Here is a 19,540-nt window from a genome sequence, read left to right on the forward strand (position 1 = left end):
AATAAAATCTCCAGTATGTTTACGATCTTCATCATATAAAAAAGCAAGAATACATTTTCGCATAACAAAATTACTATTTATCTAGTGACAAGTAATGGTTAAATAATCATTTTTATTTACAGCACGACCAAGATCAGAAGTTAGGGACATTCTACATTGAATATTTTTTAACAATGTTGATAAATAAAAACAATATTGTGAATGAAGTCTAAAAATATCGGCCCTACAAGTAGTTCTAGGAATACCATTAAACATAGGATTATAAATTGCTTGAATATAATGAATAAAAGCATCAGAATCAGAAGAAGGAAAACTAAAAGACAAACAACCCATAGATACCATTTTAGCTATTTCTTCTCGGTCCCTCAATTTATTATACTTCTTCATTACCTGATCGGTTGCTGGGTCCATTCTAGTTTGCATTGGCCCACCAACATCCGCACCACCTCGTGTAATATTTAATGTGATTATCATTTATATGTCTCATTAACGTACCCGTACGCCCTTACTTGCCTCCTCTTTTATGCTTATATATTTGTTGACAATTATTGCATTGCACCTCAATAACTGATATACGCTCAAAAAATTATCATGCAATACTAGTTGGTTTACGAGCTCTTGGGGCACAGGGAGGACGGGGAGGGAGATTAACCGATTAGGATCTAACGTTAGCATTTTCTACTGCGGGTGTCTCACCAATATTTTCATCATCTTCGTCTAAATTAATCGCATCTACTTCATTTTCTTCTTCTATACCGTAATTTTTCTGAGCTTCTACATAATCTATATTGTGGGCACCTACACCTAAAGATACACCTACTTCTTGCTCAAAGGGTTGACTAAGCAGAGACGGAGGCACATGAGTATATCTACTACTTGAACTACCTCTACCGCTAGTAATTCATTTTTACTACCACTACCACTTTCGGGACAAAAATTTTTAACACCTTTAGTAGTGAGGTTTCTTAATTTATCTATAATATAAATTAAACTAAAAAAATTCAAAATAAACAAATATAATAAAATTAAATATTCAACAATTAATACACTAAATGAAAATTAAACGTAAGAGATGGAACGACAATACCAAATTTTGAAAGTATCCGAAGGTTGCGACTTTAGAAACTTCCACTTGTACTTTGTAATTACAAAATTAAAAAATTAAAGTGAGCACTTTAGGAAATATATAGAATATTTGAGAATTGAGATTTGAGAGAGAATGAGATTTGAGAGAATGAAAAATTGTGTGAAAAATAATTTGAAAGTGTAGGGTATTTATAGGAATTTTTTTGGGGTTAAAAAAAATTTTAAATGTATTTTTTTTTATTTAATTAAAAGGGCCAAACTAGTCGTTTGGACCCAAAAATGGCTATATAGCCGTTGGGCCAACGGCTAGTTTGACCCAATCTCCAAAATTCAAAATAAAAAAATTAAAACCGAGTCGGGCTGGTTAACTGGCGGGCCTGGACCGATTTTGGTTCGGACCGAGTTAACCGGCCCAAAAAAATTAAATCGGCCCGGGACCCGGGACCTTACAGCCCGTGGGCTGATTGGGTTGGGTCAAATCGGGCCGATTTTTGTAAGTGGTCCGGATCGGGTCAACTTGGCCCGTTTGACACCCTTATCTCTAAGAAAGAAAGTTACAAGTATCCTGAGTCTATAATCCAAGAAAATGGAGATTGACAATGATATTACACCTCGTATATAGGAGCGAGCTGAGTGAAACAGAGACTCGCACCTGTGTCTGTCTGCTAAGAAGGTGTCATCAAAAATTAAATTTAAGTTTTATCAAGCAGTTTTTAAACTTATTATGTTGTATGAGACAGACTGTTGGCCGATCAAGAACTCGCACCTCTAAAAGATACAAGTAGTGAAAATGAAGATATTGCGAAGCATTAGATCTGTGGCATATACACGAGGCGAGATAGGATGAGGAAGAACAATATTTGGGACAAGTTAGGAGTGACCTTTATAGATAAGATGAGGGAGCCAATACTAAGGTGGTTTGGACATGTGAAGAGCAGATGTACGGATATCCCGACACGAATGTGTGAGAGGTTGACTATGGATGATCACATGAGATTACAGGTAGGCCAAAGAAGTATTACAGAGAAGTAATTAGATAGGACGTAACATAACTTCAGCTTACTCATCAGGACATAACCTTAGATAGGTGGTTATGGAGGACACAAATTAGAGTAGATAGTTAATTAGGTAGTTCAGATTTGTCCCGCTTATTCCTTCATACTAGTAGTGCTAGTATTACTTTAAGAGTTTCTTGTTTTTCTATTTAATTTCCACGACTATTGATGTTTCATGCACTTTGATTATCGTATTATTTTATTGTACTAACTATTACTTTTTAGCATTTTTTTTGGTTGGGTTTTTTTCTCTCGTTGTTTTTCTTTTTTCGAACTACTTTGTAATGTTTTTACTTGAAACGAGGATATATAAGAAACAAGCTCTCTACCTCAATAGCTCGAAGTAAAATTTACAAACACAATCTTATTTAGATCTTCACAAAAGCAGTCTCGAACGAGAAGAAGAATCATACATCACCGTAGAAGTTTAACATCAAGTGAATTCAATAATATGGCCTAAGTTTCATGAAAAATTTCTGAAGTTTAATTTTATGTGGCCAAAAGTTTATGATTTTCTTTTTGAAGTTCAATTATTACTGCTCTAAACTTCATGAAAAAATAGTTGAAGTTCAATCATGTAACGTAGAAATGGCCAAAGTTCAGTCATATACAACTTGACCTTCATACAAAATAGTTAAAGTTGTTTGCTTTGAAATTATTTGAAATTAGAATTTAATAGATTAAACTTCAAACAAGTAGGTTTGAACACACGAAGTTAATTTAAAATGATTGAACTTGTACAAATTTGAAAATTCCAATTATGACAAAAATTGGAGTCTTGAAGTTCAGTCATATATTGTCTGGCCTTCATACAAGAATGATTAAAGTTGCGTGTTTTAAAATTATCTAAAGTTAGAATTTGATAGATTAAACTTCAAAAATGTAGGTCTGAACACACGTTAATTTAAAACGTTGAACTTGTAAAAATTTAAAAATTCCAACTATGACATAAATTAGAGTCTTGAAGTTTCATCATATGCAGTGTGACCTTCATACAAAAACGGTTAAAGTTACTTGCTTTTAAATTATTTAAAGTTAGAATTTGATAGATTAAACTTCTAACATTAGGTTTGAACACACGTTAATTTAAAACGTTGAACTTACAAAAAAAATTAAAATTCCAACTATGACATAAATTGTACTCTTGAAATCGACTATTTGTGCCCATAAAAAGGGAAAAATCAAATTAAATTAAACCTTATGCTAGCTATACACCATTTTTAATTTATGCCAAGATCAAATCATTCCTTTATTATTACATTGTACTATTGATTTGGAGAATCAAATATTTTGAAATGGAAGGTAGGAAATGGCCTAAAGACCAAAACAAGAAATATGTTTCATTTTTGTAGTTGTTGGTGTTATAATGGTGATTGTGGTGAATATAGATATTTTTCCATTCTCAAAAAAATCTTTATAATTAAGCACTAGTGCTACTTTAAAAACAAATTCAACAAGTAAGCCAAGCATTTTTATTCCCCAAAATATTAAAAGAAAAAAAAAGTAAAAAATAAAAGAAGAAGAGAAAACCCTCATTGCTTTCCCCCCTTTTGTTTGATTCAATTTCTATCCACTAAATACATCATCCAAAGTAGAAAGAATATCATATTTTTTTATAAGGTTGTCTAATTATTATATGATTATCCTAATCTATGCCTAGATAGGCATGAAAATTATAGTTATATAGGTTGGGTTGTTTGCATTTTTATCTCTATTTTGTGTTGGTCTTTTATACCCTAATAACACATATTTTTTTTGGTGAACATTACTTTTAATTTCTAAATAAATTATGTACTATTTATTATACATAAATTCTATTGGTAGAAAGAAAAAAAAAAGTTCAACAACTTGGCAAAACTTGCAATTTTATGGAAAAAGAATGTGGAGTGGGAGAAGAAAAGTGGGCAACACAACTCACAAGCAACTTGAATGAATTCATATCTTTGTCCATTCTCCAAAAAAACTTTACACTAAACACTAGTGTCACTTTAGCAACAAACTCAACATGTAAGCCAAGTATATTTTTTTTCTAAAATAGAGACAGCATGGAGTACTAAAACTCTCACTATTTATGGAGTTTGAAAAAGAGTCAGTCCATAACAATTTATTTTACGCAACTTTATTCAACATTTTTATAAGAGACTATTTTCACGTCTCGAATCCCTGGACTTCAGACAACACAACAACAACTTTATTCTTTGGCTCTCATATATCCTTGACATTTAGTAGTTGGTCCAAATATGATCTTAATTTAATTGTAACCTTCAATTGATCTAAGTACATATTTGTTGAGAGAAGGGACCATATGATTAATGAGACTATGAGGTTTTATACTATGAGGTTTTATATTCAAATTTTTAAGAAGACAAAAAATGTAAATGATTTATTTTTACTTATTCAACTCATGTTGAACATAATAATTCGATATTTCTGTTGACAAAAAATAACATAGCTACATAAATTAATCAAAGTACACATAAATAGGTCCAAATGATATACAACAATAACATATTCAATATAACTTCACAAATGAGACTTTCAAGATAAAATGTACGCAAATATTATTTCCAACTAGTGATAAAAAAGGTTATTTCCAATAACCCCCGTGGAAGCCCAAACACTATAGTTCTATTTTTCTTCGTCTATTTTTACTTATTTATATTTGACTTGATACATTAAATACAATTTATATCAGTTGAATATAACTTATAGACTATGAATAAATATTAAATACAATTTATATCAGTTGAATATAACCTATAGACTATGAACAAGTAAAAATAGACTATCAGTCGAATAATTATAATTAGAGAAATCTCACTCATCTCTCAAACTGTTGTTATGAATTGTAATTTGAGAAATTGTACCTACTAACAATAATTATAATTTAAATTATAGCTACTTATGAAAATTCCAAAATTATGGAGTGGGAGAAGATAAGTGCTTCCATTAGCCCACAAGCAACTTGAAACACATTACCTAATCAAATCCTTACAATTAATTATACTAGTGCTTTTCCTAATCCTCCACCTCATATCTCATTCACAAAAAAATAAAATGAAAAAAGAAAGAAAAATTTAAAAAATAAAAGAGAGAATATAAAAGACATTTTGATACATTAAAATTTTAGCTACATATAAAATTTAAGAAAGAATTAAACCCCAAAATTTATTACGCTCATCCTTACTTTTATTAATGTAAGAGATCGTTTAGTTGAGAATAAGTTATTCTGAAATTAATTATATCATGTTAAGTAATTCAATTATGTATATGACGTAACTTTTTTCTGTCACTACGATGTACATGATGAGACAAAAATCTCGAGACTATTCAATACATCCAATCACAAATAAAATAAATAATAATTCTATATTTTACTCAAGATTATTATGTGTTATACTTCATATCAAATAACTCCTAACAAGTTATTTTTATAATTTTAAATATATAATCTTCTGATCACGTGACAAGAATGTTAACGTGACTCCCCTTCATGCCTAAAAAGAGAGGATATGTATGCAGAAAAAAAAAAAAAAATAGCTCTCCCATTTTGCCCTCAAAAATCTTTTGATAGATCCTGTTGATGGTGGAACTTTACTCAATTCCATAATATCCCCATTTCCCATTATCCTCCCTACCCCAACCCTACCCCTACCCCACCACCTCCAACCCCATTATCATCATTATCAAGATTCCTCTTCCATTTTCTCCGTTATCTTTGTTTCTCTTCAAAAACCCCTTTCATAATTTGCTTAATATTTCCACAATTTAAAGCCGTAATTTGATTAAACAAGCAAAAGGGTGTCTAAATCTTGTTCATTTTCATTAAATGGTTTGATTCAAAGTTGTGGATTGTTCGTTTCTTGATTTTCCGGTGAAAAGTTTGATTTAGAATTTGTTAATTTTCATTTCTTGATTTTCGTGTTTCTTTGTTAATTTTATTGATTTTCATTAATGGTTTGATTCAAAGTTGTGGATTTTTCGGGTTTTTTTCATCATAATTTCATAAAAGGAGCAAAAGGGTGTCTAAATTTTGTTATTTTAATTAATAGTTTGGTTCAAATTTGTGGATTTTCGGTTTTTTCTTTGGTTATAATTTGGTAAAATAGGCAAAAGGGTATCTGAATCATATTCATTTTTCATAAATGGCTTAATTCAGAATTTAATAATTTTCCTTTAATGGTTTTCCGGTGAAAAAGTTTGATCTTCTTTCCTTTTTTTGGTTATAATTTGATAAAAGGGGCAAAAGGGTGTCTTAATATTATTATTATTTTCCATTAATGGTTTAATCCAAAGTTTGTTAATTTTCGTTTCTTGATTTTCCGGTGAAAAAGTTTGATCTTTTTTTTTTTTTTTTTTGGTTATAATTTGATAAAAGGTGTCTTAATTTTATTATTTTCCATTAATTGTTTAATCCGAAGTTTCTGAATTTTCATTTCTTGATTTTCCGGCGAAAACTTTGAATTTTTACTGAAAAATGGGTAATATGGGAAGCAGTGGAGTAAACGGCCGGCGCCGGAGCAGTAGCCGGAGAAGCCATCCACCACCACCACCGCCACCATCACAACCACCACCACCACAACCAGAGATAAACGCGAACCGCTACGTGTTTGCAGCAGCTACGCCTTATCCAGCACAGTACCCGAACCCTAATGCACCTCCATATTATCAATATCCAGGGTACTATCCTCCACCATCTGCAGGAGCAATGTCGGTACCTTTACCAGCACAGTATGATCATGGTCATGGTAATTGGGTTAATGGGGGGAGGTACCCTTGTGGACCTATGATGCCTCCACCAGCACCATATGTGGAGCATCAGAAAGCTGTAACTATAAGAAATGATGTTAATTTGAAGAAGGAAAGTTTAAGGATTGAGCCTGATGAAGCTAATCCTGGGAAATATCTTGTGGCTTTTACCTTTGATGCTACAGTTCCTGGAAGGTAATGGTTTGTAACTTTTGAAAAAAATTGTCATTTTTAGTAGTTGGAGTAGTTGTAATGATCTTGTGCTTTGATTTGTGGTACTACCTGCTGTGTTGTTACTTGTAAAGTGATTATTGTATTGTTTTGTTGTAGTTTCGGTTTTGTTGCTATAGGTTGTTTTTGTTGTTATCAGTTGTTTATTGTACTTATCAGAAACATCCTCTCTACTTCATCTGAGGTAGTGGTATGGACTGCGTACACTGTACCCTACCCAGACCATATGTGGAGCATCAAAAAGCTGTAACTATAAGAAATGATGTTAACTTGAAGAAAGAAAGTTTAAGGATTGAGCATGATGAAGCTAATCCTGGCAAGTAGTAGTAGTGATATTGTAGTTTCTTGTGCTTTGATTTCTGGTACTGGCTGCCTGTTGTTTCTTGTGCTGCGATTATTGTATTGTTTTGTTGTAGTTTTTGTTTTGTTGTTTATAGGTTGTTTTTGTTGTTATTTGTTGTTTCTTGTACTTCCGTTATGCCTGTTGCTATAGGTTGTCTTCGTTGTTATCTGTTGTTTCTTGTACCTCTGCTACTCCTTTTTGGGACTGCTTTGGACTAGTTTTCCTTAAACCGAGGGTCTATTGGAAACAACAACTCTATCTCTTTGAGGTAGGGGTAAGGTCTTTAACCTCACGAGACCTCACTTGTGGGATTGCATTGGGTATGTTATTGTTGTTATTGCGTTTTTGTAGAATTTTATCTGAGGGTCTATCAAAAACCACCTCTCTACTTGCACAAGGTAAGGGTAAGGTCTGCATAAACACTACCTCCTTTGATCTCACTTCTGTGATTCACTTGTGGAATTACAGAGGGTGCGTTGTTGTTGGTGTTGCCTTTATGTGAAATTTATACAAATTGATGTTATATTGTATTTGTTGACTGTTTCAGTTGAAGTGTATTCAAATATGTGTAAAAGTATTAGAGGCGTCATATGGTAGCTGGTTTGCAGGTGAGTTGTGTATGCATTTATCTTGCTGAAGTAGTACCTAATTGTGTGGTCTAGTGGTCGATAAAGTGAGTCGATAGCCATGAGGTTCTTAGGTTCAAATCCTAGTAGAGACAAAAATACTGGATGATTTTGTCTCATCAGTCCTTGTTGTCTTGGTGGACAGAGTTATTTGGTACCTGTTGATGGTGGGAGGTAGGAGGCATTACTAATACATGCAAACTCTAATCAGCTACCAAACGACCCCTTAGTACTTGTTCATAAAATTGAAATAAACAAATAGGAGTTTCAATTTGTTATTTTCCCCTCTGAATTCTTTAATTTGATTGTTTCTTGTACAGGATCAGAGTTAAAGACTTTAACTTGACATTGGTACTATGTTAGTATTGTGGAAAAAACATTTAGATAATTGTTTGGAAGTCAGTTTGATATATAAAACATGATAGCAGAGCTTATGTTTGAGGGGGTAAGTGAATTCAAGTTCTTGAAGTATGTAAAGTTGCGAAGGATAAAATTTTCAATAGATGGTGTCGAACGTCATGGGACGTTATAGTTGGGATTAGCGTTTGTTTAAAATTCGGAGGTGTATGCTAAATTTACCTTTGTCCTAGAAAGTTTTAACTATTTAACCATTCATTAACTTTTGAAACATAAATGGACATTAAGGGGTCGTTTGGTAGAGTGCATTAGGAAAAATAATGCATGTATTAGGTTTGTGTATTACTAAAACCTTGTTTGGTACACTTTTTCATCTTATGTATAACACTCTATTTGGCATTAAGGTACGTATTACTAATACATGGAAATCCATGGTATTAGTAATGCAATGAATTCTAATGCATGCATTGGCATGGTTAGGGACACAATTGTCCGTCAAAATTTTTTCCACATCCTTTCCACCATATTTATGGAGGTTATGTTTGTAAACAATTTTTTTAAAAGAAATTATGCGATTCATGAAATTTGAATACACTAAACCAAACGCTACGTAAAAAAAATCTCAGCATAACTAATGCTAACATAACTAACGCAAGCATTATTAATAGTTAATACACCATATTTTGCACTCTTCTTATACCCTACACTGGGTATATTGTTGTTGTTGTCGGTTTGCTAGAGATTAATTTACACTCGTGCTTTCTGTGAGGCTATCTTTTGACAACCTCCCATATTGTACCTGCAAATCAATACTTGTTGAGGGCGAAATTGGAAACTTGATCAGCAAATTTTATTTTATCTCGGACATTACTATTTGTTGTTGCTAGTATTGGCTCTTGCAATCTCGTTAATGACCTAGAATGAATATATAAATGTGTCCATTTATAAAATAATTAAATGACAAGAGTTCTGCTGCTGATCTTTGAGCATCTATGTTGCTTAGACTCTTCAAGAATATGTCCACAGGTGCGTGTCGGATTCTCCAATAGTAGTATATTTTTGGAGAATCCGACATGGGTGCAGCATCGAAAGTGGAGAGTCCACACAACTTAGTTGAGCATCCTGTTGAGCGTGGCTCAATACTACTTTGGGTTATTTGCATAAGTCTTTGGGTCTAGTTAATAATTATTTGTGTATGAAAATTTGAAGTTCAAATCTCCCTTGGTGCGTAATGATCAGTAACTTGGTCTTCTACTCCATCTATATATCTTTATCTATGGGTAACACGGTATTCTGGTCTAGTATGACATGTTACTTTCTTTTTGATAAAAAACGGATGGAAGATGGTAAGAATCATCTTGTCAGTAGCATATCCTGCGTAATTGTATAGTAGCATCAGACCTCAAAGGGGCAGTTGATGTCTACACCGCTCTCCTTACAGCGTATCCCCTTGTTGTAAGGAAGGCATTGATCCATAGAATCTCATGTTGAGATACATGACAACATACCCAGTGCAATCCCACAAGACCATGGGGTCTGGGAGGATGGGAAATACTCAAACCTTACCCCTATATTTGTGAGTTAGAGAGCGACCATGGGGTCTGGGAGGATGGGAAATACTCAAACCTTACCCCTATATTTGTTAGTTAGAGAGCTTGTTTCGAATAGACCTATGGCTCAAAAGGAGTGTTTTCGAATTAGGATTGCAAGAAAATTATTTATAAGAAAAAATATAGTATCATTTGATATTTGGTATGTAAGTAATTTGATTATCAACTAGATCTTTATCTTTCTAACTAAAATGATAGGAACATACAAGACGAGCCAATTCTTAGGATGAACACATCATATATTTATCTTGTTGTCTATAAGTTCCATAATGGTGTGTAATACTGAAAGCTGAGACGGCAATCCCCAAAGTTTAAGATCTGATATGCTTGGAGCATGTTTGGTTGTTTTCTCTTTGTTGGTCGTTTGCTATCTGTATTCACTGCTCGGTCTTCTGTCATCCTTTAATGACTGTGACATCTACTATGGTGATGACTGTTGGACTTATTGAAGGAAGGAATTTTGTCAACTGTGATAGTAATTACTAGGAATGTTCTCTGATATGCTTGCAGCTTCTAGGGCACTCACATAAGAATTATCAAAGTGGTCACTTTGTGCTTGTTTGTTATTCAAAATTGTATTTGCTTGTCATTGCTTGGCAATATATTGTTGACTCTTTAAGTGACATGTAAGTGCTTTCTACTTGATCTAATCAAAAGTATTTCTTGATCCTTTTCCTCTTGCAGCATGACTGTTATTTTCTTCGCAAAAGAAGGTGAAGATTGTTCCTTGACTCCTATGAAGGAAAGCTTGCCACCAATAACATTTGAGTTCCAAAAAGGTTTAGCTCAGAAGTTTAGGCAAGCATCTGGAACTGGCATTGATTTTTCGATGTTTGAAGAGGCTGAATTGTCCAAAGATGGTGAGGCAGATGTGTATCCACTTGCGGTCAAGGCGGAGGCAACATTAGATAGCCAAAGTGGATCAGAGGATGCAAGTGCAGCGTCGGGATCCACTAATTCACAGACTACTCAAGCAGTTTTTGAAAAGGACAAAGGTGAGTACCATGTTAGGGTGGTGAAGCAGATACTATGGGTCAATGGCATGAGGTATGAGTTGCAAGAGATTTTTGGTATTGGTAATTCAGTTGAAAGTGACTTCGATGGAAATGATCCTGGGAAAGAATGTGTGATATGCCTCTCTGAACCTCGCGATACTACTGTACTTCCATGTCGGCACATGGTATGATTCTGCCCTTCGCTTAACAATTTATATTGTGTCGGCCTCAATATTTTCACAAACATCTGCATTGTCATGATTGGTCTCAATATTTTCACAAACATCTGCATTGTCATGATTTTATATAGTTTATGCAGCCTGCAGATAAAAAGTTTTGCTAATAGAATCTGAATACAATTCCTCCCTTCGCTTAAATGTCTATCTAGAGCGTTCAATATGGAGGAAAACGTTTTTCTAATTTTCCCATGTTCGGTTGGTTAAATTTTTTGAAAAACAGTTTCTCTTGGTTAGAGAAAACAAGTTCTACACGTGGCATTCCGCATTGATGATCTCCTCCCCACCCTCCAACAACCGCATCTTCACCCTCACTCACGTAGCCCCATTCACACCCTTGCTCCTCACCCTTATCTCCCATAGTATTTGTGTAGATGATATTCAAATGCTTTTAGGATCATATTTTTTGCTTATATACCGAACACAGGAAAATAAATAAGAAACTTATTTTCCTGGAAAACATATTCCAAGAAAACATTTTGCTTCCCAACAAACACACCCCTAAAGTCCACCGTTTTCCCTTTTGGTTGCTTCGAGACCTCTCCTTAGCACACCTCTCCCTTTCTCTTGCCACTGGCTGAGTGATTTAAGATATCAGTAGAAACGATATTGTGTAGCAGACATCATTTTTAAGCTTCATTTTCCCTGGCAGTCAGTTTTTGATCGAGCAAGCCATGTTTAAGGTCATCAAGTACATCTATCTTTACCAAGAAGGGCAGCCCGGTGCAATAAGCACCCGCTATGTGCAGGTTTCCGGGGAAGGGTCAGACACTAGCTTACATTGGATTCTGCAAGAGGCTGTTTCAACAACTCAAATCCATGACCTTCTAATCATACGGCAACAACTTTACCAACTACCTTTAAGGCTCCCCTTCTGCATCCATCTTTACCGACTATAACCAATTTCTAAATGATAGAGTAAATCCTAAATAGCTACCATTCCTCATGAATTTATCTTGATTTGAGATATTTTTGCTCAATTTTTTCTCACCAAGGGAGCAGCCACCCCGTTTTTAATCTTGAATTGGTTAAAATATGCTGAATTTCATACTTTTCTTCTTTAATCAACAAAACTCTAGTATATTGTATATATCACATAATTGAGTACGTCTTTCTTGATGCAGTGTATGTGCAGCGGATGCGCAAAGGTTTTGAGGTTCCAGACAAATCGCTGTCCTATTTGTCGACAGCCAGTTGAGCGCCTTTTGGAGATCAAGGTCAGCGAAGGCGCAGCAGCCGAAGAGTAAAAAACAATAGAAAGAGTTTGCCAGAATCCAACTCTTGTACAAATATCAGTATTTTTAACCTTTTGGTTCCTCTCTATTGCTCTTTCTTTCTATCCACTTTCCTTAGATTAGAATAATCCAACAGATAGTTTGATCATCAAGACTTGCTGTTGAGTTGAGCCTTTACTTTTCTTTTTACATTTTTTTAAGAGTGTTTTTGAATTCCCTGCATTGTTTTTTTTCAAGAAAGTTGTTAAATATACTGTTTGCTTGGTCAATTCTCCACTCTATATTTGGCTTCTCTTTTATCCTCAATTTTTTTAGATATATCTCTTGTAGCGAGTTGCTGGGATGATAAGCACCCCTCCTCACCGAGGGAGTGAAAAGGGCGGGAGCTCCTGGAAGGGTCAAAAAACTGTTGAGTTTTTTCAGGAGATAAAGCATTCAGTACCCCTTTGAACTATAGTCAAAGTTCTACGAAATGCTTCAACTTCATAGGGTCCTATTACCTTCTTGGACTCAATTTAGCGCCTATAAAATTGGGAAATGTCAGTGCAGTTTGTATTTTCGTCATCTTTTCTTGTTGGTGAGGTAACTTTATTACATAAAATGGGATCCATGTTAAAGGTGTCGCGTCAGTTAAAAAAGTTGATAAAAGTTGTTACGTCGGCTAAAAAGGATGACAAAAGTACATTAAAATTTAGTTTAGGGGTAATAGGATTTTCGTGAAGTTGGAGTGTGTCATAGCAAATTTGATCATAGTACTCACAAAACTTCAATATTTTTCTAAAAGTAAAATGCATGTCTAAACACGCAACTTCAAATTTCAAAGATCATAACTGTGAAACCTCAAAGCTTTTCAATCTTATGTTTTAACTTCAAAATTTACGACCAAACGGAAGCTAAAAAATTAATCTAGTGTAGTTTCCTTTGTCGAGTTAGTGACGTGGTGCATTGGATGTGGTTTTGTTTATTCGGTTTTGGAAGGATAGTAGAAAAGAAACCTCCACTTTGATTTGTATCGTAATATAACCCAAGTTATGTTGTTTGATTCCTACATAACTTGCAACAATAAAGGCAATAGTTCAGTTCAGAATTTACAAATTATGTCGTAAAAGGCATAACTTAGGTACTGCAGAACATATGTTCATCTTAATTTAATTCCTATAGAATTTATGCTAAATAAGTTAAAAATTCTCTAAACTTACAACTAACGAAATTAGGTCATAAATAAGAGTGCTTTGATTAAATTTTCATTAAATAAACAATAATAACAAAAATTTAAGATGATCATATTTGATAAAAATTAAAGATTATCCCATAATACAAGTAACTAAAAATTACACAAATACAAAACTTATGTTTCCAATATTACAAAAAATTTCAACTCCCTAAACATATTACAAAAATCTCAACATATACAATAGAATGTTATGTATACGTCGGTTATATTATATATATTAATAGGGAGAGAGAGTAACATAATTAAAAAATGAGAGAGCGTAATTACTTCCAAAAGAGTTGGTATTTATGTTATTTATACTAAAAGTAATCCATGCAAAAACTTCTTTATTGAAATTTCTTGAAGACGGATCTGCTGAAGTCTATGGGCTTTTCTCCATCTGGACTTCTAAACTTAATTCGATTTCAAAAATCAGTTCATTAAAATAAATAGCCCAAGTTTGAAAACTTTTCAAAAAATGATTAGCCAGATATACTATTTCCGCTTTATAGCCATTCTTAATTTGGGTCATTTTGGCCTACGTAGTCCATATACAATACTGATACAGTCTATATACAATACTGATACAGTATTCAACTTGGGCAATTTGGCCCTTTTAAAAATATTTCAATTTATTTTTTGTTATAAATTTTTTAACTGATCAAATATTCTATTTTTTTATTGTTTAGAAATAATAATTAAATTATATAAAAATGATATAATTGTTAAATAGAATATGTATCTATATAAGATATATGTATAGAAATTGTATAGTTCTATCAAATATGTATATGTATAAAGTTTATATAAAAAATATATAGAAAGTATATGAAAATTATTTAATTGTTGTATAAAACGTGCTAAAAAAATGTACAGTTATTGTATATATTGTGTATCAAAACTGTATAATTTTCGTATAGAATATTTATATGTATAAGTATATATAGAAAATGTATAGAAGGTGTATAGAAACGGTATAAAACAAGTCAGTAAATTGAATGGCTAGAAAGTGGAATTTAAATTCCATGACCATTTTCATAGAAATAGTTTAATTTGAAGTGACGTTTTTTTTTCCTTTCCCCAAATAATAATCATTCAAAAATATATAAAGAAACTATAAAAAGTAATACAATACATATAGTAATAGAACAATACTATCACAACTAGCGGAAACAACATATATCAATAAAAAGTTAAAAATTCATGTATAAAAAAATATAGGCGCAATACTACGACTACTAACAAAGACAACATTCCTACCTACTCGCGTAGACTCACTTCTACCTCCTAACATTCTATGCTAATTCATGTTTCTCACACTACCCTATCTAAAATCAAGGGAGGAGCCAACCCTTTGGCAGGGATTTTATCCGAAACCTCTTCGACGAAAAAATATACCATTTATACATGATTAAAATTATTTTTATGTATCTATAGTAGGTGTTGAACCCCCTTTCGGTTAGATTTTTTTCAAATATTGAAACCCCTGAGTTGAAATTCTGGCTCCGTCTCTGTCTAAGATCATGTTCTCGATAGATTGCAACTGCACCATATTTTATCTAATAACTTTTCCTCAGTATTTCTTCGATATATCTCTACCTCTCCTTAGTCCATAATAAATAATTTGAGTATTTAATTCTCATGCTATGTTAAATGAAGATGTTCATTAGATTTTACTCTTTGCTTTAATGTTAAGGCACTTGAGTTAGGAACTCTAACAATAATTTGTGCTTTTTAAGCATGATCTGAATGTAAAATAATTTATTCTCCAATAAAATTCTTCCACCATATAATAACTCATGTGAATTTATTTCTAACACAAATTCCTAGAAAACTCATAAGAATCCACCATTAATAACCAATCATCTCCTCCACTAACAATACTATTTATTGGACTCAAAATTCAAATGTCCCCATTATTGACAAAGAATAATTGATGTCCAATGATTCAAATCTTTTATGATTTTGTTCTTAATAGTATCTTTTTGTAATTTTCTATTTTAGGTAAATTTACTTCATATATATATATATATATACCAGTGGAAGGCACGGGCACAATAAATATTTTTTTAAAATTTATTTTAATTATTGTGATTTATAATATTTTTTTACATATTTTTTAAAAATATATAACAAATTAATTTTTTTTAGATATTTTAAGTTGTTAACTATTGTAATTTATAATATTTTTTATGCAATTTTCAAATGCTTAGATGACCATAATAATTAATTATGAGTGATATAGTAAAGTTACGATTGAAGCAGTGTAGCAAACATTTCTTAATAACTCACAACAACTAATTAGAAGTTATATATAAAAGTTACTGTGAAAAATACTTGTGCAAAATTTTAAATGGTCATAATAATTAATTAGAAGTGACATAGTAAAATCACGATTAAAATAACGAAGCAGACATGTCTAATTAGAAGTGATAACAAAATTACTATACGAAAATACTTGGTGAAGCAGCTGAAGCAGACATGTCATAAATATCAAATTTATTTTTTAATTAAATATTATTAATTTTCTAATACATAAATAAATTTATAATAATTAATTAGAGATGATATAATAAAATTACGGAGGAAGCAGCTCACAAAGCGGACAGGAGAAGCAAACATGTTGACGGAGACGTGCCTGCTTCTCCTATCTGCTTCCTCCGTAATTTTATTTACATCATCTCTAATTAATTATTATAAATTTATTTATGTATTAGAAAATTAATAATATTTAATAAAAAATTAAAGTAGATATTTATGACATGTCTGCTTCAGCTGCTTCACCAAGTATTTTCTCGTATAGTAATTTTGTTATCTCTCTCTGTATATATATTCTCTTTAAATAGCTTTAGAACATGAATTAAGTCATTTTAACAGAAAAAGGAGTGTTTGCCAAGTGCCAACACCTTTTTATCAAACAAATAAACTACTTATTATTAGTTTCAATTTTCAATAATTCTTTTTAAGCAAGTAATTATGTAATTGTAATTTCAATTTCAATACTTCAATAATTATTTTCCAGCACTCATATGTCATGGCTTGTGAACAAATTATTCCATTTTAACTTACAATTTCGTTTTAATCAGACGTCTTGATTTAGGATTCTACCCGTAAAAAAATAGTTCATCAAAAGCATTTTCTTCAAATGGACCTTAGATAATAGGGATATGCAAAAATCGGTTCAACTGATAAATTGAATCGATAAACATGTTATAGATTTATTGGTATCGAGTTATTGGGATTACGATTTTTAAACGATTTAGTAAGTTATTTTATTGTGCTATCGGTTTAGTTTCCGGTTTTAAGTTTTTAATTAATGGTTAAGTCGATAACCCAATAAGATTATATTAAAATTATATTTTTATTCATAATTGTATAATAGTGGCTTTAGATTCAAATACATCCTTATTGTCTTTTGAATTTTATAATTATTGTCTTAGTGCTAATAATTTGCATGAATTTTATGCTTGAAGATAGTGTAGAACAAATGAAAATAAGAGAAAGCAAAAAAGAAAAGTGGAGTATTTTCTTATCAATTAAACCAAAAATCGAATCGATAAAGACCAAAATCCGACTAACCAAAAATCGATAATGAATATTTTATTGGTTTGGTTATCGATTTAATGTATTTGCAAATGAAAAATTGATAAACTAAACCGATAATACAAAATCGAATTGAACCGACTGATGCACATTCCTACCACACAATATAAATTTTAATTACTCAATAAAGATATAACCATATCTCTGCCACCAACTAACATGTCATTAAGATTATCAAAGGATGTTTGCGATGTAGTGGGTGAGACTGTTTTTTTTTTAATCAGAGGTCTTGACTTTAAGTTTTACTCGTAAAAAAAAATGATAGGAAGAACTTTCCTCGAACAAATCTCTTACAATGCAAATTTAAATAAGTCGAACTTAAAATACAGATACTGAACATCCCGAGAAAAATACTTAATATCATTAAGGACAAACAAAGATAAAGATATAGCCATTCATTTTTGGTGTTTACTATTCATCATACAAATTAAATAATCATGCTCCTATAAAATGTCAAGCCTTCCATCACAAGATTACATGCGGTGTATAACAACCCAAAGAGAATTAATTAAATTTGTGACCATCAATAGAGGATAACATCTACTTTTGGTTTGGAAATAAATAAATATAGCATATCTTTTTCAAGTTTTATTGACTGTATTTGTTTGGTGGATGGTCCCTTTATTAGATTACATCAACGTAATCCATTCATATCATCAAATAGTATTTTTTAAAAAAGAAAAATAATAGTTTTGGTGAATTTTGTAACTACTTAATTAATAAAGTCAACCTTTGGCATATTTTCTATTTCATAATATCAAAATAACCAGAGTTGGAGCCTTTGCTAATCTACTGGTGGAAGAATTAATCTTAATAGTAGTTTATGCAACTGGTTAAATTAAAATTATCTAGTTATATAATATATAATTTATATGTAATATGTATATAATTATGTATAATCAATTTATAATATCAGCTAGGAATCCTTGTATTTATGTTAAAAAAGTTTATTTAATATGTAAAAATAATTTATTAAGAACCAATAGCTTTCTCTTTTAAATATTCTAACCGATAATTTACTATGTATATATAGAGTTTTTTCTATCCTCAATTTTTTAAAATGCGTTTCACACTATGAAAACCATATATTACTTTGTAACAATAGGGGTGTGTATGTCTATTATATATATATATATATTTCTTGAATTGAAAATAGTAAAAAGAATAGTATATATAATTTCTTGTTTCATGTATACGTAGTCAGTCGATGAACAATGGCCGAGCTAGGGGGTGTATATACCTGAATCCCATTTATCGAAAAATTACACTTTATTTATAATGTTAAATTATATCTTATGTTTATACACTATATAGATGGTAGATATTGAATTCTCTTCATTTCTTCATAAAATTACATCTTTATATTTTTTGCACGCTTAAAAAAATTCTGTTTCTGCCGTTGAATGACAAAAGTATGGAGTAATTATAGTTCAAACGTATATTTTCATATTCAATAAAAGCATATGTTTTAACTCTTTTTTCTTAAACTTTAAATGGTAGGGTTTTCCTTCTTTTGATGATTCAATGTATATACATAGTAGTATTAATGGTTATTAATTAACCACTAAATATGATACTTAATTAGATAAATACAATCTATGAAGAACACTGCTAATTGCGATTTTGATAATTGTTATCCTAATCATCATCCATCAATATTTGTTTTTTTCTAATTAACTCAAATATATGTTTTAATTAATTATCATCTTTATTGGATATATAATGATTGTCAAGTCAAAGCACAAGAAAACTAACTTTACGTGTAGTGAAAGTTAAAGTGGGCATTGCACCAGAGTGGTGATAATGTAATATCGAAGCATAGAGGTGAATCTAAAATTTCTATAACGTGAGTACATCACTAAAGAAAGGAGGAAAAATGAAGTATTAAGTGAGAATTGATCCATATTTCAAAAAAAAAAATTATTTTTTCAAAGTTATCGGTAGACTGGACCCGAGCTCGATTTGGACGAAAGTCTCTTTAGACTGATGAGAAGGGGCGATGATATGTAGAATGCACCAAAAACAGCACGTCTATGAATGCCCTAAATATATTAGCAAACGTGTTCATCTTTACTTGTTAATGTTACAAAAATAAGATGTTTAATAATACTTGTCAAGTTGGAAAAGCAAATAGATAATTTATCCATTTGTGCTCATTTTACCTTTGGTATTAAATAATATTCATTATCCAATACATTTTA

The 19,540-nt window shown here is 31.6% G+C and overlaps 1 protein-coding gene across 1 annotated transcript; it reads left to right on the plus strand.

Moving 5' to 3' along the window:
• Window positions 1-5,614: 5,614 nt before the first annotated feature.
• On the plus strand, window positions 5,615-12,792 carry LOC107843071 (probable E3 ubiquitin-protein ligase LOG2). Its single transcript, XM_016687234.2, has 3 exons — window positions 5,615-7,085; window positions 10,742-11,237; window positions 12,413-12,792. The coding sequence occupies exons 1-3, from the start codon at window positions 6,619-6,621 to the stop codon at window positions 12,533-12,535; spliced, it is 1,086 nt and encodes a 361-aa protein (XP_016542720.1). The 5' UTR covers window positions 5,615-6,618; the 3' UTR covers window positions 12,536-12,792.
• The last annotated feature ends 6,748 nt before the right edge of the window (window positions 12,793-19,540 follow it).

This window comes from Capsicum annuum, chromosome 9 (assembly GCF_002878395.1).
Source record: "Capsicum annuum cultivar UCD-10X-F1 chromosome 9, UCD10Xv1.1, whole genome shotgun sequence".
Lineage (NCBI taxonomy): Eukaryota > Viridiplantae > Streptophyta > Magnoliopsida > Solanales > Solanaceae > Capsicum > Capsicum annuum.

What these genes read in the sequence shown, in the direction of transcription:
- LOC107843071 (XM_016687234.2), top strand. Translation starts at nt 6,619, where the DNA reads ATGGGTAATATGGGAAGCAGTGGAGTAAACGGCCGGCGCCGGAGCAGT. An exon ending in GATGCTACAGTTCCTGGAAG is followed by an intron (nt 7,086 to 10,741) that starts GTAATGGTTTGT and finishes TTCCTCTTGCAG; the next exon opens with CATGACTGTTATTTTCTTCG. An exon ending in TACTTCCATGTCGGCACATG is followed by an intron (nt 11,238 to 12,412) that starts GTATGATTCTGC and finishes TTCTTGATGCAG; the next exon opens with TGTATGTGCAGCGGATGCGC.